At 39.0% G+C, this 24,214-nt stretch overlaps 1 protein-coding gene across 2 annotated transcripts in view; it reads right to left on the reverse strand.

Moving 5' to 3' along the window:
• Positions 1–24,214, reverse strand: part of ASCC3 (activating signal cointegrator 1 complex subunit 3) — a 519,828-nt gene that overhangs the window by 247,101 nt on the left and 248,513 nt on the right. For both annotated transcript variants that reach the window (XM_084624580.1, XM_084624579.1), the window contains exon 13: positions 19,821–19,892. In XM_084624580.1, coding sequence (XP_084480706.1) covers positions 19,821–19,892 — 72 coding nt within the window. The remainder of the gene's footprint in view (positions 1–19,820; positions 19,893–24,214) is intronic.

The raw sequence follows: 24,214 nt of genomic DNA on the forward strand, positions 1-24,214 counted from the left end.
GAGGATTGAGGACAGAATAAAGGACTAAAATCAGTGCCAGGTGATAATTTAAATAAATCCTCAGCCTCTTCTAATGCATTATTAAACTAATTTGTAGCATTTCAATATAAAGTCTGCATGCAGAACAGCATAGGAATGTAGCAAATTGTAATTAAGAAGGTAAATTCTGATGAAATAATCCAGCAAGCAAACTGCATACTGTTGACTCAATGTAGAAAATAACTGAAAAAGGTAGTACATATAAATGCATTTTAAAAAATCAGAACTTCAGAAGTTACCCTGGGGGCAGGCATGCACGCTGCACCAAGTCAAAGGGCAGCATAGTGGTGATTATAGTACTCTGCTTTTGGAGGCCTTGTGCTTTACTGAGGGCTTGTCTATACCGTGCAGTAATTCACTTGGGGAGGGTATTGAATTATAAAGTGCACCAACATGCACACTAGGGAACTTTCGGTGTATGCCAGCAGGGTCTATACAGGTCAGTGTGCAACATGTTGGTGTGCTTTAAAATTCACACGCCACTGGCACGCATTTCCATGCTGCCTAGATAAGCCCTGAGACACAATGTTTTCAGGAGCTCCAACTGTACTGGACAGTTTAACCTTTAGAGCGGTATTAACACTGAGAAGGACCAAGCATGGGAATCAATAGCTCCCCACTGCTGGAGCCTTTCCCTGCTTCAGTGAAAGACTCCAGCAGCAGAGAAAGGTTCTGGCGGGGGGAGGCAGCAGGGAAAGTCTTCGGCAGTTCCCATCCTCCAGAGCCTTTTCCTGTTGTCTCTCCCCTCCCCTCCCGTCCCACAGCCTTTCATTGACACGTGTAGCTACACACACCAGTGTGGACACAGCTTTCTTTTCACTGCAGCGTGTAGCTATCCATACCCTACACACTACCCTCAGTCATGTGCAGTGTAGATGTTGCCAAAGGCTAAGCCCATTGGAGACCACAGAGTATTACTTTTCTTTTGTTCCTGTTCAAATAAATTAGTACTTTAAAATATTTGACAATTTTTATTATTATTTGACAATATTTGACTGGTCAACTGACCAATTATTTTTGGACCGGTCAAATACCCCACAAACTAGCAATATTGATTGGTGAGTCCTCTTCTCAATGGAGATCACTCCTGAAAGAAAAGAGCCCTACAGCACAGAAGTGCACTAAGGGGTAGAAAATATGGTCTTGATACTGTAATGATGAAACTTAAGGTTGTATTTGCTGCCATTTGCACCAGGCACGCTAAAATACACAAATTAAAAACGATTAGATAAATACTGTATACAGGAAGGTGCCTTTTTTTCTGAGCATCATTTTAAAGCTCTTCTACATCAGACTTTAGAACAAATCTTAACTCTACACTTAACTCTTGTTTGTACATTTGAAACTTTCAAAGTGCACCTTCATGCATTTATTCACGGTTTCCTTTTATGTTAACTCTGCTCACATATTTTTTGTTTATTAGAGTTGTGTTCGTGCAGCAATATATGTATTTTTAGCAGCATCTCTGCTGTTACGTTAGGGGGTCACTGGTGTCAATTTGTTTTAAATGATTTAAAATAATGCCTCATTTCTTCCAGTTAATCTCATTTCAAGATCTTGCACAGTTTTGCTTGAGTTCAGTGATGACTGCAGATACCACAGTGACCTATCAGGTCACAACACCATAAGCCAATATAGTCATTGGAATAATTGGCTCTGCAGTTAAGTGTATTCATAATGCTGCACTCACTCTGATAGGGAAAGGTCTGTCCCGCATGGATTCTCAAGATATTTAGACCTAAGAATGTTGAGTTTCATATTGTATGTGAAAGACTGACACAAAACATTATTAACTAGCTACCAATGGCAGAAAAGATGATATTCCATTGCTGTTAGATATGTAGGGAAAGATTTAAAAAGGTATTTAGGCACATTAAAACATAGATAAGTGTGCAGTGGGATTTACATAAGAACCAAAGTCCCATTGACATCTACTTTCCCAAGAGATCTAACCTCTGTGAAATCTGTAAAGTTAGGTTTCAGTGCTCTAGCCTCCAGCTCTGCTATAAAAATCTCAACATTTTTTATTAAGTAACCCAAATATGGATTACTTTTATAAAAGCAATAATGTAGAAACAATGTCAGATTCAAAGTGCAATGCCTACATATTAAATAAAAATAAGTTTGCAAGCATCTCCTAGTATTGTGAAATGCAGGGTGAGCTATACACACATTTTTATCACTAGAAGGGAAAAATCATGAAAAATGAAGTAATTTATTTCTGATGAACTCTTCAGTGGTTGCAGCTGTTTACTGTTGATGAGAGTTTTCCTTATTCTGCAGACACTCACAGTAAAAATGGGATACAAGAAGGTGCCTAAAACAATCTACTGCAAAAGGAGATTCTTACCCCATTTTCTGATCCCCTCTCTTGTGCCCTATCTCACTTTTAGATCATTCTCTTTTCCCTGAATGATGACTAGTCAGCAATATGAAATAGAAGGTAGAAATATTACCCCATAAATTGTTACCAATAAAGACGAAAGACAGTGACGGAAGTTATCATTTTTTGGTAAGTGTCATTATTTCTGTACCCTTCAAAATTAATGTCAACGTAATGTTTAACAAGCAGGAGACCACATGCATAGCAGTGAAAAAGAAGTCTAATGCTAAACAGTAAATGGAAAGCTTTGTTAGATAGTTAATTGCACTCAGTTTCACGCCCAACCCAGAAATATACTTCTTTTCTAATATTAGTGTTCTCATGATACCTGCATCCAAACAAAAATGTGAACAACATGAACAGATAACCAATCTCTCCTTCAATTCCATATGCCAGAACCCAACTATTCATCCTGATCTTCTGCACTTAAAATTCCAAATAAATAATTTTAAAAGGCTATGCTTGCCAATGAGTCTTCAGTCATTTCAAAACCTGTTCCCTCTATTCCCTTCCAGTTATTCAATTACACTTGACCCTGCCCAGTATTATCAGTCACAAATAAATAAAAATCTTTGCCAAAATCTTTTTCAACCATCAACCCATGTTCAAGTCACTATATTCACCATAGTTCCCATAAGGAAGGAAAGAAATACAGGTGCCAAATCCAGCTGGATCTGCTGAGTAAGCCCTGTAGATACTCAAGGAGCTATAGACCAGGATCCAGTCAAAAAGTGGGATAAGTGTGGAACTCCATCACAGGATAGGTTAAGGCAGGATCATGATCTCAGATTTCTTGGGTGAAGAGGGTGTATTCTGGTACTGAAGGTAAGGAATTATTTTAATAATTTACTGGAAATATTTGAAAGACTCTGAATAGAACCAGTGGGAGGGGAAGAAAATGCTGAAAAAGTACAGTGGAGACAGGAAAAAGAAGTGAAGATTACTAAATCAACAGCTGATAACAATTAGAGAAACAGCCTATGAACGGCCTTAAAAAGCAAAATGGAAGGCTCAAATAACAGTACAGAAGACATGATTGCAAGTGCCAGGATGAGAGAATTTATGAAGCACCGGAGGGCACTACAGACAGCATATTTCCCAGTAGACACACATGTTGATGTGGGCACTTGCTAACACACAGAAGGCTGTTAAAAACATGCGAACAAGTAATCTGCTTTATGTTAGTTGAAAAGCATACTGAAGCCTTCAAATGTGCTGAGCAGAAAATGCTTTGAGGCTCCTTCTCATATCATCACAAGTTTTTCAGCCTGCACAGGTGAGTCATAAAAGCAATAGGACCACTGAGTGAAGGCGAAAGAGGAGGGGGTTTGAAAGTCCACGCTCTTGCTGATTTTAACTGAATATGCAGTGCTAGCATCAGGTGGCTGTTTAGTGGTGTATTAAAGTGGTGCATAAAAATATTCTTTTGGGGTTTTTTTAGGAAAAATCTAAAGCCTGAAGATTGCACGCACTGGATCTTAGAAATGCACATGTATGAAATTACCTAAACTGTAGCAGCAAAAGTTATCAGTAGTAGAGGAGACATTGCACAGAACTGCAATGCCATCTATTTTTGTCTGCAGTAGCACTCAGTGTGCAGAGTGATCCCTTGCTGGATGTGGCAATGGTGAACTTTCTCCTGAACATGTACAATTGCTTGAGCACTAATGCAAGCCCTGTAGGATATACAACCTACCCTGGAAAACGATCCCCTCACTCTCACAGACCTTGGAAGGCAGGCCAGTCCTCCCTTACAGACAGCCCCCCAACCTGAAGTAAATACTCACCAGCAACTGCACTCCGCAGAAACACTAACCCAGGACCAATCTTTGTAACAAACCCCGTTGCCTACTCTGTCCCCATATCTACTCTAGCGACACCATCAAAGGAGCCAACCACATCAGCCACACCATCAGGGGCTCATTCATCTGCACATGTGATATATGCCATCATGTGCCAGCAATGCCCCTCTGCCATGTACATTGGCCAAACTGGACAGTCTCTATGTAAAAGAATAAATGGACATCCTTCAACAAAAAAAAAAAACCTTTAAAAACAAACTTCAAAGAGAAACTGCAGAGCTACAATTCATTTGCAAATTTAACACCATTAATTTGGGCTTGAATAGGGACTGGGAGTGGCTGGCGAACTACAAAAGCAATTTTCCCTCTCTTGGTATTGACACCTCCTCATCAGCTATTGGGAGAGGACCACATCCACCCTGACTGAATTGGCCTTGTCAACACTGGTTCTCCAGTGTTGTAAGGTTCTCTTATCTTCATGTGCCAGTATATTTATGCCTTTATCTGTAATTTTCACTCCATGCATCTGAAGAAGTGGGGTTTTTTACCCATGAAAGCTATGCCAAAATAAATCTGTTAGTCTTTAAGGTGCCACCGGACTCCTCATAATTTATACAGTTCACACTTAAAACAAATGTTGGTACAGCACCTCTCCACCTAGGAATTGAAACTCCTTTTTGCGGGCCTATCCTGTGAACTGTGGGATGTGTACCCATAATATACCAGTATTGTAACCCGACAGTGGGTGCTATGTGTAGATATCCTGTGTAATTTTATACTAGCCAAAGTTAGCGAGGAGAAACTGCACTATCAGAAATTATAGCACTTCAGTAGAATTGTAAGTGCAACTCTATACTGTAGGAAAGGCCAATGGTGCCCATGGGTAGCAGAGCTTGGGGGAGAAAAGCTGTAATACATGGGACATGGAAAGAGCAGCAGACTCAGCAGCTTCAGAGCTGCATGAAAAACATTCACGAGGTTGTGGGCAGGAACTGGGACAGGATGTTTCTTAAAAGTTTATCAAAAGAGGGGAAGAACTTGAGAAAAGAGCACCTAAGGCAGAATTGCCCAGGTTAGGAGCTAAGAAACAGTCCAATTGGCAAAGGATTAAACAGTGGTGGCTAAGGAACAGAGAAGCCAGCAACAGAATCCCTATGGTTGGGAAGCAATAGAAAACATTACAAAGTTCAGTAAGAGTCAGAAAATAATAGAGGGGTATAAAAATACAATGCAGAGAAGTAGATATCAGAGGCCTGTTGAAACAGCATAGGAGGCCTGGGGAACAAAGGACTTGTTTTGAAGGCTTAAGTAACGTAAGAAAAAGTCATCTGGGCAACAAAAAAGGCTGCAGGAACAGAGGGGGCCTTCAAGCTGTCAAGGGAACTTCAGAAAAAAGCCAGAAAGGGTCACAAGAGCAGCTTGAGGAAAGCATTATTTTCTCAAAAGGCCTTGATAAAAACCATCAATGATGCCATTATTTCATATTTTACAAACTATTTATAGGTAATGTTTTGGTGAAGGAAACGTAAATTTTCTGTTAGTTTTTTGTATACTATCTTTGCAAAGGAAGTCCTGTCAGCCATAAAACACCTATGTATTTAAGTGACAATAAGACTCAAATTCTCAGCAGCAAGCCTTTTCAGAGCTGATGGGGATAATCTGAGAGCAGCTCAAGACCTGAATGAGATCAGATCTTGCTCAGTACAGAGACAAGGAGATAAAATAGGAAGAGGCCAACAATGGCATGAGACAGAAAAGATAACCACACAAAAAATAAATGGGATCTGAGTGGAAAGGAGTTTGGGACCAAGTTACTCAGACATCCGAACCTGATCAGAGTGCAAGAACACATTTTTCCAGGCAAAAGAACTTAAATTGGTGTTATGGTTGCAAATATGTACTAATTGCCTACAGGAAAGAGTCTTTAATAAACCATGTTATCTTTAAAAACCAAATCAATAAAACCCTGCAAGCTAAGCAATTCATTACGTCTACAAAAATAAATAAAAATACAGAAATGTAAAGTTAATCAGCATCATTTCTGCCATGGTATCTTCACTACCCTGGAAATCGACAACTCCTAATGCATGGGCAAATGTTTTCACAGTGTGGTCCACAATTTAATCCAGAGATTGTTCCATGTCCCACCTGCCCTCCCATTCGTTATTCACTTCCCTCCCCCTGCTTACAGCTGCTTACAAAGAAAAATAATAATAGATAAGTATTTAGTGGGCTTTACTTTATCTTTAAATGTAATTTGGCCAATACAGTAAGACCAGCCAGCTCTCCAGAGACTGTAAGTTTCCACATATTCCATGCCCAGTTATGCCACACATTCTCACATCATCGTCCAGTGCAACACAGAGACAGCTGGTCAGAAAGTGTTATTTTTTTTGGCAGAAACTTTCAACTTTTCATTGTTACCCCTCAACCCAGTTTTGACAACTGAAAACTGACAACAGGAAAAAAAATATATCAAAGATTCTTTAGGAAAGCAAACACTTTTCACAAAAGGTTTTGTTTAGCTGAATACCCAATCTTCTGTCTGAAAGACAGATGGAAAAATTTTGACCAACTTTAATAGATAGGCTTAAGGGAACTGCACTTTGTTGTAACACCTACAGGAAAGAGGACAGCAAAAACCAGAAAGTAAAGCATCTGGCAGAAGACCAAGTTACCCTTGAAGCAGGAGAATCAGGCCACAGATGGGGAGCATATGTAACTGGGATTATTGCAGGCAAATTATATACAACTACTTGTACATTGCCTTTTCTGCAACTTAGTTTAAATCTTTACTGAAACAGAGACAAGAAAGCAAGCATTATACAGAATCAAACCAAAGGCTACAGTATTTAAAACCCTGAATTTAGCTCTTAAAACCTCTCAGTCATATTCAGAGGGGAAAAAAAAAATCACACAATTGCTTAGTATGAAAATATTTATATTTAATACAAACAACAGTATTTGAAATATTCTGAAAGATCTTTAAGACGGGTCAGTAACTAGCAGCACTCGCTCCGCTGTTGTTAATTTACTTTCTCTCCTTAGTTTGGGGTCAGAAACGATGTTTGCATCCAAAATGTTACAGGTTTTAAGACATTAGCAAATACAAAATAATCCATCCCTCCAATTCTTAAAAGGCTCTCACTTCATAACATACTGCCCTTCCCAATAAACTCAACAATGTCAGATGAGGGATTTATAACCCCTCATCTCATTCAGCTCTGCCTCTTCTTTTCCTTACTAATCAGGACAGCATTCCTATTTAAAGTAGCAAGCCAATAGGCAAATATAGCTTCCACAACCTCATGAAGTGACAAAAATTTCCCTTGCAGTGCTCCTTCTAGGTCTTTAAAACACAGTGCAGACCATGCATTATTTTAATTTAGCACTTTGTTGGCAGATAAAGACTGGAATAACATTCACCTCTAGACAATATGTTACAGATTTTGAGAACCATCGCTGACAGCAACAATATATTATGGCCTTGTATTGTCATTCTGCAGCTGACTTCACTGGGAGCTTCCAGTAACTTTATAGATGCACATATGCACACCTATAAACATTTCTAATACCATTCCTTCAACTCATGACAAAACTGAGTTGTTCCAAAAGTTGATTTAAACCTCATTTTTCTTTTTCCGATCTTTTACAAATGGTTTACCTTGTTTAATTCGAATTTGACCAAGAAGTCTCCTCTGATCGGCATATATAACATTTGAAGCAGAAATTACCTTTTCTGAGTATTTAGAGGGAGGAAAATATCAGGACTATAAAGGAGAACTGGTTATAGCCTTATCTATAGATTGACTACAAACTCTCTATAATACGTATTTGTGTGTGTGTTACATATTTTTTTGTACGCATGTCAGTATGTGAGAGAGAGAACACTTATACCTATAGTAAAATGTGTGTGTAAGATTCAAATTGACAGAAATTAGATAAGCAAAGAATTGAAGAGTTAAGGTGCCCCAAACAACTTTAACTCTGCAACTGTGTTGCATTGTAAACCTGTGCATTGTCCATCCTCTATGACAGTGGCTCATGAGCGGCACACAGCTCTTTTACAATTAAAGTGTGGCTCGCAGAGCCTTTCCCTGCCTCTGCCCCCATTCTCCGCCTATCAGATTGGGGATAGAGGGGAAGCTCGGGGCTTCTACCATGTGGCGGGGTGGTGGGGCTAGGGCCTTTTGCCAGAGATAACTGGTACCTGCTGAGACAGGGAGCACAATTTAAAGGTTTGCTGTCCCCCAACAGCTTGAGTCACACACCCTTGGCATGCCCCCTTTACCCCGCAGCTCCCAGGTGTTAGCTCCCCAGGGAGAGGCAGCAGCAAAAGCAGCAGCTGTCCCTGCAGCTCCCAGCTGTTTGCCACTGCCTCTCCCCATGCGCTGGCTCCAGCAGCTGCCATTCAGGGAGGGGGACCTGCGGCACCATGTAACTGAGCAGAGCCAGCAAACCCTGGCAAAAATCTGGGGCAGAGGCACGTGAGCCCCAAACCCTAGAAGGTGCCTCCCGGTTCCCGAACTTCTGAACATTGTTGTATGTGGTTTCGAGGGTCAGTAGGTTTCGCTACCTCTGCTCTGTGAGGATTCTTTATGTGAAAGGAGAGAGAGAGAAAATAAAATCCTTACTAAACAATCTAATGAAGCGCGTTAGACTGAGCATCTCTTTCTACAGATGTGTTTGTCACAGTTTCAGGGTAACTGCACCTGTATCTCCCCTCTGTGGTCCACTCCCAGAGTGCCCAGTCAGGTCTTCAACAGTATCTGTCTCTGGACAGTGACCCTTGTCCCATTCCCTTCTGACCAGGGGTTTTAAGGTTTCACAACTCCCTGCCTTACACGGAGATACCCCCAGCAAGCCAGTCTGCCTGAAGGCCAGCACCTGCAGTTTGCTTTCTCTCCAAGAGCTATGAACAGTATATTGCATTGCCACCAATTACAAGTTACCATTCAGCTCTTTCTAAGCAAGCACTTTTATTCTTAAGGTAAAAGCATTATAGAAAACATAAAAAAAATAAGCATTCCTACATACATGTTAAAAGCTTACCAGAGGTCTCCCATCAATCTTATGGGGCCCTAGTAGACTAAAGTCTGTTTGACCCATTTGGAAGGGTTGGTGCCCCCCTCGGACATACAATCCTGTCCATTGGCTGCATCAGAAAGAAGGCCCTCACTCTGTTTAAGTCCAGCCTTTTTATGTGAAAAGCCTTTCTTTTTCAATTGTCTCTGACAACTCACTTTGAACCAGTATATTCAAGCCTTCCAAGAGGGGCTCTCTCTCTGGAGGTATCTACAACCTGAGTGATCACCTTAATCACCCCCTAGCCTCATTGTTTTTAGTTTCTAGAGGAGCTGTGGCAACCCCCCCCCCCCCCCGGGAGTTGTATATACTCCCTGGCCCATAAAAACCATTTAAAAATTTAATACAGTATGTTCTCCCAAAGATACTGCAGGGAGTTGCAACATCTGTCACAGTCTTAAGGATGTCATGCAGCCCGATATAACACTCAGCCTGTTTTAATATCTCCTGTGTAACTTCACAAAAACTGTCCTGTTCATTGCAACTTGTAAATATATCATGGCGGAAACAAACTTCAAATTTGTCTTCGACCCAAATGTTGAGTTGTCACTGCATAAAACTGTTAAACTTTTTGAAAACCGCAATTCAAAGATTTCTTAAAAATGCCAGTATTTCCAAAAAAACAGACTATCCCTCATCCCCAGCCACCCCGCAAACCTTTTCACTGACATATGCACATGAAGAAATTGATTCAGAAAGATCATTTGCAGGAGAACGGAGATGTAGCAGAATACCTTCATTACAACAAAATCCATGCAATAATGACAGAGACTGACATCTGTCCAAAATATGTACAAAATTTAAGGATATGGTGCAACAAGTCCTCCTAGTTATTTATTTGGTTCTGTTTAGTATGCAACCATGCACTGCTTGTGGAGTTATGAAACAGAAAATGTAATTAATGGTGAAAAATTGTGACTACAAAGAGAACAAAGAAAAAAGAAATGTGAAAGCAACCTTCTTGTCCATTCAACTGGTAATACATTAAACGCTCAAATAAATTGGTTAGTCTCTAAGGTGCCACAAGTACTCCTTTTCTTTTTGCGAATACAGACTAACACGGCTGCTACTCTGAAACCTGTCATTAAAAAGTCTAACAGCAGCACTGAAATGGCTTTCTATGCCGTCACGCAGGGACTTCAGAAATGATCAGCACTTTGGCACAGGAAGGGCAAAGGGAAGGAGGGAAGGTATGGTAAAACACCAGTTTGATTGCTCGAGCAGCTGAGAGATTTCTGCAAAGGCAGATGATTGATAGTGTGTGGGACTGATAGTGTGTACAACAGACATAAGTAATGGCATGTGTAAAGTAACTAGAAGCTTCCCGATGAAACACTGAGAAACATAAAACTTGTTTTGAAAAAGAAAGATTTGCTAAGTTGCAAAGATAAGAAAAGCAGAGTTTGTGTTGAGAAGTAAACTAGAAAAAACAAATGTACGTGGTTTCTCACTTCAGTTATAACACATATTAAGACCGTAACACCCCTGTACTTCTATTCAATTATTTCATCCAATTTTAGGATCATTTGTGCCTGGTTTACATTTTGGGAACAAAGCAACTGCATGCCATTCTATGAAATGCCACCAATACTGTCTGAGAAGGTAATCCTGTTAGTAGGACTGCCGTTTCCCTCTCTGCTGCTACAGCCTCTTCTCTATCACTGTGTAATTATCAAATGTTTTTCTTAAAAGAAAAAAATCATTTATTAAAAACAAAGAAAATCAGTCAGGAAGATCTAACCAACAGGTGGGTATGAGAAAAACAATACAAAAACGAGAACACAGTAAGTTTGGTGTGTGAATGGGGAACAAAGATACAACAGCTGATGCTAAGCACATATCAAAGTTTTCAGAAAAACTTTATTATCTTTCAATTTTAATGGCTTCAAGAGTTGTCACTTGAAGTCTTAAGGCGGTATTTTGATAAAAAAAATCTTGTGATGGAAATCTACATCTTTAGTCGACACTACAGAAAGAGCCGTTTAAATTAAAAAGCACATGGAAACCTTTGAGCCATTTTCTAATCTCTGTTTTCTTAGTATTGTAGCTGTAAGAAAGTTTATAAAACAGAAACAAAATTCAGTTGGGCTAAGTCATCCATTATTATCCATGGGGGGAGGGGGTTCACTCAGAGAAATTATATAGCTCCACTTGCATTTGGTAATTCAAAGTGAAGCCCACAAATGAGACGTCTCATTAGTTTGAGCAGATGGATCAAAATTAAAGGCTGAATCACCAACTTTTAATTTCCCAGTAGCCAGGAAGAGTTTGAGTCTTGCAGAGTATGACTGTTAAAAAATCAACATGAAAAGATTTTCTCCATCTGTCATAACACATGCCTATGTAGAATACAACTACCTCCTACTGTCCTTACTCTTTAAAAATGAAAATGCACATTACATCCATTAAACACAGGAACATACAACTTCAGCTGAATATCTCACTGCAATCTGTAGTATAATAATGTGATACGAACAAACCAACATGACTTTAGTCTGAGTAAATTAGGTCTCCTGTCAACACAGCCCAGTGTAGACACCACAATAAGTGGATCTAACTACTTCGACTTCAGTTACGTTATTCACGTAGCTGAAGTTACATAAGTTAGACCTATTTACCGCGGTAGCATATACCAGCCCCAAGACTTTCCAACTAGCAACATTTTTGGTAAGAACAAAAACACTAACCCAGGAACCTATCCTTGCAACAAAGCCCGTTGCCAACTGTGTCCACATTTCTTTTCAGGGGACACCATCATAGGGCCTAATCACATCAGCCACACTATCAGAGGCTCATTCACCTGCGCATCTACCAGTGAGATATATGCCATCATGTGCCAGCAACGCCCTTCTGCCAAACTGAACAGTCTCTACGTAAAAGAATAAATGCACACAAATCAAACGTCAAGAATTAGAACATTCAAAAACAAGTTGGAGAACACTTCAATCTCTTTGGTCACTCGATTACAGACCTAAAAGTGGCAATTCTTCAACAAATAAACTTCAAAAACTCCAATGAGAGACTGCTAAATTGGAATTAATTTGCAAACTGCATACAATTAACTTAGGCTTGAATAAAGACTGGGAGTGGATGGGTCATTGCACAAAGTAAAACTATTTCCCCTTGTTTATTTCCCCTCCTACTGTTCTTGTAAAGTGCTAGAAATGCCCACCTTGATTATCACTACAAAAGGTTCCCCCCTCCACCCCCGCTGGTAATAGCTCACCTTCCCTGATCACTCTTATTACAGTGTGTATGGTAACACCCATTGTTTCATGTTCTCTGTGTATATAAAATCTCCCCACTGAATGCACCCGATGAAGTGAGTTGTAACTCACAAAAACTTATGCTCTAATACATTTGTTAGTCTCTAAGGTGCCACAAGTCCTTCTTTTGTTTTTGGTAAAGACTCTCACAAGAGCATACAGAGGAAACTTGATAACCACAGAAGGGAAGTACTAATTCCAGTCCTGGATTTAAAAAAAGGATAGTTATTTCCCTCTAATTCTGTTTCTGTCACACAGGATTCTCACTATTGCATCTTCTGTTTCAGTGTGAGACAGAGCATACAGCTTTTTGGTCCTCTGAGGTAGTGATAGTAGAGACTAACATGAGATATCCCTCTTCTGACAGTTATACACTACCTCCTCAGCACCTAGAACCTTCCAGCTAGTTACTAAACTGCACACAGACAGCCTAAAGGATGCAAAGAAAGATTCCAAAGAGCATTAACCTTAGCTGGGTGAAATAATCCTCTAAAATATCTTACAAAGAAGGAGATTTACATGTAAAGGAGAGGAAATGATTTGTAGATACCATGTACACACAATTCATACTCTCAGGAAGTAAGTAGCTTGAGGCATATATAAAAATATAGAATGGCAAAACATAATAGGCAATATTAAAGAAACACACTCATGCCCAAACTGGATGCAAAAAAGTTTATTTGTAAAACAAGGAGTAAGTGTCACACAATGACAATCCTAGAAAAACAAATGCTACTCTCAAAGGATTCAAAAATTCCTTCCGGGGGTGCTATCTGTCCTCCCACCTGGGGAGAGGAGAGAGGATCCAGAGACACATTCAGGTCTACATTTTTACTACAAATTTTGATATAATGTTAGATAGCAAGAGTGACTATAGAAGCTATTTTGGTAGTAGGAAAAAAAAGCAACCAATTTGCCCTACATGGTTCATATTAATCTACAATACTCTCTGCTGCAGAGTAGTATGACGGCAAATGGATTAGTGGGAATTAAAAAAAAAAAAGACCACATATTCAGAGAATAGACTCTGCAGTTACAATAGCTAGGATAAAAAGAAAGAAACACCAATCACCAGCTAGAGTCACTAAAATATTCCTTCATCTTCAAACTATAATACTATATTGCAACGTCATGTGGATTATGGGTAGGTTTATGCTTCTTTTGAAGCATTCTACATTGTCAGGGGCAGGATGCCAGACTACACAGACAATCAGCCCATTCCAGGATGGTAAATCCTATGTTTCTTTAGTACTTAACATAGAAACACACATATTTTAAAACTTCAAATTAAAAAGAAAAATGTTGGTAATTTCAATATGCATTTTACCATTTTCTGTAAGATTGTTTTCTCAATTATATCTGTTTTTTTTAAGATATCCCTCAAGCTACTTACATCTGATACACTGTGGGCATCACTGAATTAAAATACAATAAACTGATTTGTTGTAATTTTACATGCATGCAGTATTTAATTTTCTCTTCCGGATATTCAACGTACTGACAAGAAAACACATCTGCAAATGGTTTGAAGTAGAAAATGTCAAGCAACCATATTTATCCTGAAATTTTAAGGTCAGTAAGCTAAACAACTCTGTGCACTAAACAGCATTTTTGTCACTCAATAGTTAAAACCATTATATAACATCAATACATTCAACTTTTAAACAAGAAAGTGCTCAAACTTATAGTGTCTTTAAAAAGTTACTATCAACAGCAATCTGGATCTCAACGTGGAACCAAATTGAGATTTAGATAGCAAAGAAAACAATAATTCTGCTGAGAGTGAAAATGTACTGTTTATTGAGCTGTTAGTTTGAAATATAATATTCAAAAATTGAGTTCAGTGATTGTGTCAGCTATTGAAATTGTTACATTAAGACGACAAACTTCATTTGACCTCTCTCAGCCACAGTATAGACCTCAAAGTAAAATGCAAACCCACAGTCATATTTTTATTTGTATTGAACCTCAAAATGATTTTCAAGTAAAGTTATACAAACAAAAAAATTTCTCCCAAGGAGATTACACTGCTTACAAAATTTTATTTGAATTTCCTCTATAATAATATAAAGGTTATTGTAGTTTGTAGCACAATGAAATCAAGAGAGCAATTTGTCCTTTAGCCAAGAAGACTGTTCCACTCAAATCTCCTAATGGAGGCATCACTGACAGATGCAATGCTGGGCGGACACTATCACAAATTTTACTCATGTGAAACCACTGTTTCTGAAGCGGCACTAAATGGGATCCCCAGGCTCCAGATTATCAAAGAGCTTAATTTAGAACCATCTATAAGTGATCTTGAAAAGGTGATCACCTCCCTAGCATTGGAAAGCCCAAAGGAAAAGACGGAATTCCAGCTAAAGTACTGAAAGGAGGAGGACAGATTGTGCTTAAATATCTGTACAATATCCTTGCTTGTTGGGGGGAAGGAGTGATAGCACAAGACATAAAGGATGACAACAACATAATGTTGAATAAAAATAAAGGATATCAGAGTGATTACAACAACTACAGGGGAATCACTCTCTATAGTGACAGGTTTCAGAGTAGCAGCCGTGTTAGTCTGTATTCGCAAAAAGAAAAGGAGGACCTGTGGCACCTTAGAGTCTAACCAATTTATTGAGCATAAGCTTTTGTGAGCTACAGCTCACTTCATCAGATGCATTCAGTGGAAAATACAGTGAGGAGATTTATATACATAGAGAACATGAAACAATGGGTGTTACCATACACACTGTAACCAGAGTGATCACTTAAGATGAGCTATTACCAGCAGGAGAGTGGGCGGGGGGGGAAGACACCTTTTGTAGTGATAATCAAGGTGGGCCATTTCCAGCAGTTGACAAGAATGTCTGAGAAACAGTGGGGGGGGGGTGAGGGTGGGAAATAAACAGGGGGAAATAGTTTTACTTTGTGTAATGACCCATCCACTCCCAGTCTCTATTCAACCCTAAGTTAATTGTATCCAGTTTGCAAATTAATTCCAATTCAGCAGTCTCTTGTTGGAGTCTGTTTTTGAAGTTTTTTGTCGAAGAATGGCAACTTTTAGGTCTGTAATCGAGTGACCAAAGAGATTGAAGTGATCTCCAACTTGTTTTTGAATGTTCTAAATCTTGACGTCTGATTTGGGTGCATTTAATTCTTTTACGTAGAGACTGTCCAGTTTGATCAATGTAAATGGCAGAGGAGCATTGCTGGCACATGATGGCATATATCACATTGGTAGATGAGCAAGTGAATGAGCCTCTGATAGTGTGGCAGATGTTATTAGGCCCTATGATGGTGTCCCCTGAATAGATATGTGGACTCAGTTGGCAACGGGCTTTGTTGCAAGGATTGGTTCCTGGGTTAGTGGTTCTGTTGTATGGTTGCTGGTGAGTATTTGTTTCAGGTTGGGGGGCTGTCTGTAAGCAAGGACTGGCCTGTCTCCCAAGATCTGAGAGTGACGGGTCATCCTTCAGGATAGGTTGTAGATCCTTGATGATGCCTTGGAGAGGTTTTAGTTGGGGGCTGAAGGTGATGGCTAGTGGCATTCTGTTATTTTCTTTGTTGGGCCTGTCCTGTAGTAGGTGACTTCTGGGTACCCTCCTGGTTCTGTTAATCTGTTTCTTCACTTCAGTAGGTGGGTACTGTAGTTGTAAGAATGCTTGATAGAGATCTTGTAGGTGTTTGTCTCTGTCTGAGAGGTCGGAGCAAATGTGGTTGTATCGTAGAGCTTGGCTGTAGACGATGGATCGTGTGGTGTGGTCTGGGTGAAAGCTGGAGGCATGTAGGTAGGAATAGTGGTCCGTAGGTTTCCGGTGTAGGGTGGTGTTTATGTGACCATCGCTTATTAGCACCATAGTGTCCAGGAAGTCTCTCTCTTATTTGGACTGGTCCAAGCTGAGGTTGATGGTGGGATGGAAATTGTTGAAATCATGGTGGAATTCCTCAAGGGCTTCTTTTCTATGGGTCCAGATGATGAAGATGTCATCAATGTAGCGCAAGTAGAGTAGGGGCATTAGCGGACGAGAGCTGAGGAAGCATTGTTCTAAGTCAGACAAAAATTTTGGCATACTGTGGGGCCATACGGGTACCCATAGCAGTGCCGTTGATTTGAAGGTATACATTGTCCCCAAATGTGAAATAGTTACAGGTGTTGCTGGAAGAGCATTTTCCTGGGTCACTTTCAACAGATTGCAAGTTCTTGCTGACCATCAAGAGCATAAATCTGACTTCTGTGCCAGTAGATCAGCCTGCAAGTTATAGTCCCATATGACATGATCAGTATGACAGCTTTGAAATTAGCAGTGGTCTGAAACAAAGATGTGATCTGGCAGCAACATTCATCAATATATTTTTCTCTTTAGTGGTTCATCATGCTCTCTCATCTACCACCAAGGGTATACAACTTTATACAATATCAGTTGGAAAATTCTTCAGCATTGCTCATATGAGAACAAAACAAAGTTAAAGATGTGTTGATGAAAGAACTTCTTTTCACTAATGACGCAGTGCTCATCACAGACAGTGAATAGGGACTCCAGAAATTTTACAATAGCTTTGTGTTAGCTTGTGATTAATTTGGACTAATCATCAGTCTAAAGAAGATAATGATTATGGCACAAGATGTATTGATAGCACAAGAATAGCTGACATTACGATAGAAGTTATGCACAAGCCATGTCTGGATCAATTACCTTGGATAATCTATTTTTGGATTACAGACTTAATTCTCACATCAGAAAGGTAGCCATCACATTCAGCCAACTGACTGAGTGCATGTGGGGTAATAGGAAGCTGGCAAAGTTACGTGTTCTGAGTATTCAGACATGAGAGAAAGCTAAACACCTTCCACACCCACTGACTTAAATATCAAGTCAGAAACCAAAGTTCCTGATACTGAAATACTTGAAAACAGAAAATTGCTAAACAATCACTATTCTTAAACACAAATGTCTTTGTTGGCTCAGTCATCTACACCAGCTGGATGATGGACACAGCCCAAATGACCTCTTTATGGAGAACTTGTGGATTCTCCATGGCCACTGGGCTGACCTGGGCTCAGGTTCAAGAATGATTGCAAGCAGGATTTGAAAACTTTCAACACTGAAAGCTGGGAAAAGGCAGCTAGTGATAGGCTACGTTGGAGGGCTGTGCAGCACCAAGGAGTCAAAGAAGCCTAAGAGAGGTTGTGGAGAAAAAGAGAGCAAAGAGGAAAACACAGCAGGCGTCAAGTGCCAATAGCGTGCCATTTCATCTTCCGGCCCTGTGCCTTACACTTGCACTATCTGTGACAAGGACTGCCACTTGAGAAGTGGACTTCTTAACCACTTGTGATGCTGTATTACTGAACTGAACTGCTTTGGCGCTTACACCATTGTCTTTGGAGATGGATTATTGCCATCTATTATAGTCTACTATAATCACAAAATAGAGATTTTTTAATATTATGTTGTAAAAATATATATTTTTCTGTGGCAATACCAGAAATTGTACATATTTAAATCTTACGGATTTAAAGAGATTGCTACCATTAGGTCTATGCATAGCCAGAGACAATACTAGCAAACCAGGAGAGAACCGAAAGATGATAAATAAAACTCACCTAATTGCTTGGGCACTTAGTGAGCATGCTTGTTTTTTTATTTACAAATGGTACTGTAAGAAGAATCAGCTAAATCCATCTTGCTTGTAACAACAAAATGGGCTCCTCTCCTTTACTTTAACTTCGATGAGATTCTGTGTGCATTATTTGTGACAAAGTCATTTCTCTAGTGCTTAGGCCAGATGGACCGTGGTGACATTTCTTGACAACACATCATCAGAAGGAGGAGAATAAGAGGTTGACACTGACTAATTTGGGGACCTTGAAGATTGAGGACCTTTGAAGTAATTTCTCTCAATTTCAACATCCACTTCCTCTAGTCCTGACCAAATATTTCTTCTGAGAAAGAGAACATATTTTGAAATCCCTCCCAAAAAGTGTTTATTCTTAGATGTTTTTGGGAAAGGAACTGAAATCTCTTTTACCTCTAGATCTTTTACTGGAGTTACTATGCAGGGATTGAGCACGTGTTAGCATCTGTTGCTGCACTGGCCATGCACCATAAGGACCATGGCCATTTGTCTTAGATGCACCAAGCTGGTGATCCAGAAGCAGGAAATAAAAGAGTGATAAGCTATTCAGACATGTGGATAATAACCACCCCCCCCCCCGCCAAATTGCTTCTTGATTGGACATAAGTCTGAAACCTAAAAACGCACTTTAGAAACCTCCATTGCAGACTGAAGTGGAGGACTAATTGTGATTTTTATATGGGACATTTCAAAGAGCAAGAGATAGGAGATTCTCTGCTAAACATTTAAAAAACAATGGAATTCTTTGCCTGTGATGTACATATTAATCTTGGATAGTACACCTCTTAAAACATAGGTGGGATTAGGAAGTAGGCCAGAGGCTGAAAGAAATTCTGATCACTAAAGTTACATTTAGCTACATTTAAAACTATACTTTAGAATTGTCACTCAGGAAAGAGAGAAACTATTTACAGCAAACTTTGAACAGAATCAAATGAGAGATGAATGGTTTAATGACCTCTTATGTAAGTGGAAAGGAAGAAATGATATCTGTTAAAGAGATGGACTTCTCAGTAATGAACCTTATTACCGTCATTATAAGAGGAAATATATTTACACATCCCCCAATTGTCAATGGCTGATTTATTGATACATCAAACCCTAATAAAAGCAGGTTGTTCAGCTGGTATGGGGAATCTCTTCAGAAGCACTTTTGAGGGAGGGGAGGGATAGCTCAGTGTTTTGAGCATTGGCCTGCTAAACCCAGGGTTGTGAGTTCAATCCTTGAGGGGGCCGTTTGGGATCTGGGGCAAAAATTGGGGATTGGTCCTGCTTTGAGCAGGGGGTTGGACTAGATGACCTCCTGAGGTCCCCTCCAACCCTGGGATTCTGTGATGTAGTTCTATAACATATAGTTTATTTTTATTATAAAATGTAATAAGTCTAAAATCCAGACCTACCATGCATTATGATTCAAAATTAATTATAATCACTTGATATAGTAATATCAGTTGTTTTAAAGCGCTATACCAAAATACTAGACATTTTCAGCCTTATGCTTCTTAGTTAAAAGTTAACATTTAGTCTAAGTTTTTGTGCATGAAAATTCTTGTTCAGATTTTTTTCAAGAAACAGATTCTGAGTAAAAAAAAAAAATATATATATATATATATATATATATACCTGGTGTCCAGCTGTTATTTGCTTCAAAACATTTTCATAACATACTTCGTCCATATTATTCATCTGCTGCACCTGGATAGTAATAAGTGACACATTACCAACTGAAAGTAAAAGGCAATGTTTCATTCTAGTTGAAACATACTTTATATTAAATCAATTAAAAAGAATTCACCCAAATACTTATTAGAAACCAATATTAACGTCTAATAAAAAATACAATATAAAAACACTTAGCTTTTTTCCTGTCATACTGAAGTCCTACTAGCATATGCACATAGCACAGTAGGTCTATCAAAATCAAACACAAGTGTTTGAATATCAACCACATCTAAGAATTGATTAATAAAGCAAAATGTATTTGCTATCCATATAGTAACATTCACAGATATAATATCAGCTCTCCAAGTCATTGTTCATTTCTTCCACATAATTCAGATAATTCCAGCTAGTATTAAAAGGATTCTCTATAGGTGTACGTAGTGTCATGTGAAGTGGAAAGAATTTTGCAGAGTAGCAGATCCTTTTTACACAGAGTTCTATGAATCCATCACATTATTATTTATCAGTAATTCTGTACCAAGAACTTACTATCAAAATTTCTGACATGATGCATGTGAGAGAAGATAGTGCTGTACAAGGATGTCAAGAGTAACATTAAAATAAGATTATCCAGTGACTCAAAATCAATCACTAAACGTGGCTTTAGTTAAAAACATTTAAGGTATTATGCCAATAACTTTGTCCATATCTTATTAAGCTCTCTTAGGAAGGTATTACAATCTAATGAGGATGAGTAGTTCATTTGAATATAACCACTGCAAACTTAAGATCTATGCAATTTAGATAAACATGCACATATTTGTGTGACTCTCTCAATATCACTGCTTACATTCAAACAAAGTTTATACAACATTAAGGTTGTGACAAAATGAAACAAGGGAATTCAAAGTCAGAGCTGACACTCAGTCTCTAGCTCATTTTGTTCATTTAAGGGGGGAAAAAAAGACATTTGATAAATGAGTTGAATCTTCCAGTAGAAAAACATGCAATATTCAGAAAATGGAAATGTAACCTCTCTCTGGTATGTTCAGAATGGTTGAAATAATTGTTAAACATGGATTTAATGGGAAAAAAATAACTTTACATGGGTGAAATAAATATATCCATATATGGTGTCACATGAATGCCATGAGAATAAGAATGCAACATGTGTCTTTCAAACATGGCATTATTACTAAGAGCAACATTTTATAGATTACATTTCATATTCTATAGACTAATTTCATGATATAGTGTTAGGTCTTTCCTGTCTGAATGAAAACTTTCTAAAAGATAAAATGAGTTAAAAGCATAAGAAAGGAAAGGAAAGAAAAGCGAAATGAACAAATTGTGAGAAGTAGATCAAAAAGATAAAATAAAGGATAAGTGAATGCTAATAGCAATGCTGAGCTGAGATAATGATGACCTATTTAGGATTAGAAGAAATTAAATTATTTACTTTTCTTATAGTTTCATAAACATACATGGGCGCTTTATAAAACACACATGAAAATATGGTCACTCTGGTAGGTAGTATCTGAATTTTGGTGAAACGAAAAGAAAGAGCCCCATTTGTCTGTCCGAGCTGAAGGATGGTGCATGTAAAAGGTTCCATTCTCAGCATCGAGAGAACAGACTCTGTTTAAGTTATACACTTCTTGGAATAGGGACTGCCCTTTAGTTCATGTTTTGAGCACACTGTTGCTGCTTAGCATCACTACTTAGAAAGGGATGTGCTTACCATCAGAAAAACAAGAACAGAAACACAAATAAAAGGAAAATAAATTTTTGTCTAGCAATGCTGGAAGAAAGGCAGGAGGCCATGGATGTGCTTTAATTAGGCCACAACTTTATTCACTTAAAATATCTGGAAGTACCCAGCAACAAATTATACAGTATAGAGTCAGCATCATTTCATTATTCATGTCCACATAATCCCCAGACTGATCCCAGCCATCCCTGACCTGGGATCCTGCCACACTCCCCTCATATGAGGTGAAAGGGGGGGGGGGTCATAAAAGTGTGTGTGGGGGGATCAGCTCCCCACTGTTCCAGAAATAGGAGCCCCCAACCCCCTTCCTCAGATCTCTTAAGGGAATTGCCTCTCTCGTTGTGGGTTCCAGGACTAGCTGCTCCAAGAAACAGTCATTTATGGTGACAAGAAACTCTCTCTGCATCCTGTCCTGAGGTGACATGTTCCCAGTCAATATGGGGACAGATGAAATCTCCCATTATTGTTGAGTTTTCTATTTTTATAGCCTTCCTAATCTCCCAGAACATTTCACAATCACCATCCTGCTCAGGTGGTTGATAGTATATTCCTACTGCTATATTCTTATTATTCAAGTATGGAATTTCTATCTATAGATAGAAATATCTATTTATAGATAGATACTAAACTGGGAGGAGTGGTAGATACGTTGGAGGGGAGGGATAGGATACAGAAGGACCTACACAAATTGGAGGATTGGGCCAAAAGAAATCTGATGAGGTTCAATAAGGATAAGTGCAGGGTCCTGCACTTAGGACGGAAGAATCCAATGCACCGCTACAGACTAGGGGCCGAATGGCTAGGCAGCAGTTCTGCGGAAAAGGACCTAGGGGTTACAGTGGATGAGAAGCTGGATAGGAGTCAACAGTGTGCCCTTGTTGCCAAGAAGGCCAATGGCATTTTGGGATGTATAAGTAGGGGCATAGCGAGCAGATCGAGGGACGTGATTGTTCCCCTCTATTCGACATTGGTGAGGCCTCATCTGGAGTACTGTGTCCAGTTTTGGGCCCCACACTACAAGAAGGATGTGGATAAATTGGAGAGAGTCCAGCGAAGGGCAACAAAAATGATTAGGGGTCTAGAACACATGACTTATGAGGAGAGGCTGAGGGAGCTGGGATTGTTTAGTCTGCAGAAGAGAAGAATGAGGGGGGATTTGATAGCTGCTTTCAACTACCTGAAAGGGGGTTCCAAAGAGGATGACTCTAGACTGTTCTCAATGGTAGCAGATGACAGAACGAGGAGTAATGGTCTCAAGTTGCAGTGGGGGAGGTTTAGATTGGATATTAGGAAAAACTTTTTCACTAGGAGGGTGATGAAACACTGGAATGCGTTACCTAGGGAGGTGGTAGAATCTCCTTCCTTAGAGGTTTTTAAGGTCAGGCTTGACAAAGCCCTGGCTGGGATGATTTAACTGGGAATTGGTCCTGCTTCGAGCAGGGGGTTGGACTAGATGACCTTCTGGGGTCCCTTCTAACCCTGATATTCTATGATTCTATGATAGAGATTCTATGGTATTGTTTGATTCATTTATGATTTTTCCTATCTTTGACTCTATGCTTTCTTTCACATATAGTGCCACTCTCCCCCTAGCACAGCCTACTCTGTCATTCCTATATACAGTAGAACCTCACAGTTATGAACACAAGAGTTACGAACTGACTGGTCAGCACACACCACATTTAGAACCAGAAGTATGCAATCAGGCAGCAGCAGGGAAAAAAAAGCAAATACAGTAGAGTACTGTGTTAAACATAAACTACAAAAAAAAAAGGGGGGGGGAGTTTAAAAAAGATTTGACATGGTAAGGAAACTGTTTCTGTGCTTGTTTCATTTAAATTAAGATGGAAAATAGCAGCATTTTTCATTTGCACAGTAAAGTTTCAAAGATGCATTAAGTCAAGGTTCAGCTGTAAACTTTTGAAAAAATAATATTTTATTCAGTTACAAACAGCTGCCATTCCTGAGGTGTTCTTAACTCTGAGGTTCTACTGTATTTTGTACTCTAGTATTACTGTGTCCCATTAATTATTATTTTTTCCACCAAGTTTCAGTGGAGCCTATTATATCAATATCCTCATTTAATACCAAGCATTCAAGTTCACCCATCTTAGTATTTAGATTTCTATCTTTTGCATACAAGCATTCATAAAGTTTGTCACTTTTTAGCTGTCTGCCATCATGTGATGTAACTGAACAGGACTCTTTAGCTAGTGAGCTCAAACCATACGGTAAATTCACAGCATTCAATCAATCTTATTATTTTTACCTCAGAAATTTGTTGAAAAGTCATTCGTTCACATAAATTGATTTTATTATGGGGTCTCAATCTTTCTTTTAACCATACACTACATTTAAAGTCCTATCAAGCAAAATTGTGCTTCAGGACATGTTAGGAGATCGAAAGAATCTCTGACTGGAATTTTTTCCTAATTGATGTTTAACACTGGTATGGAACCAAACTTTTGTACAAACAACAGTAAGTTTTGAAACCATGTGTTCTGTTTTCACTTAAACAGAAGAGCATCATTTGGAAAGAGAATTATTTTGTACTTTCTTTGGCCAGTTTTAATTTTGTGAAGGC

The sequence above is a fragment of the Lepidochelys olivacea genome, assembly GCF_965140295.1.
Source record: "Lepidochelys olivacea isolate rLepOli2 genome assembly, chromosome: 3".
Lineage (NCBI taxonomy): Eukaryota > Metazoa > Chordata > Testudines > Cheloniidae > Lepidochelys > Lepidochelys olivacea.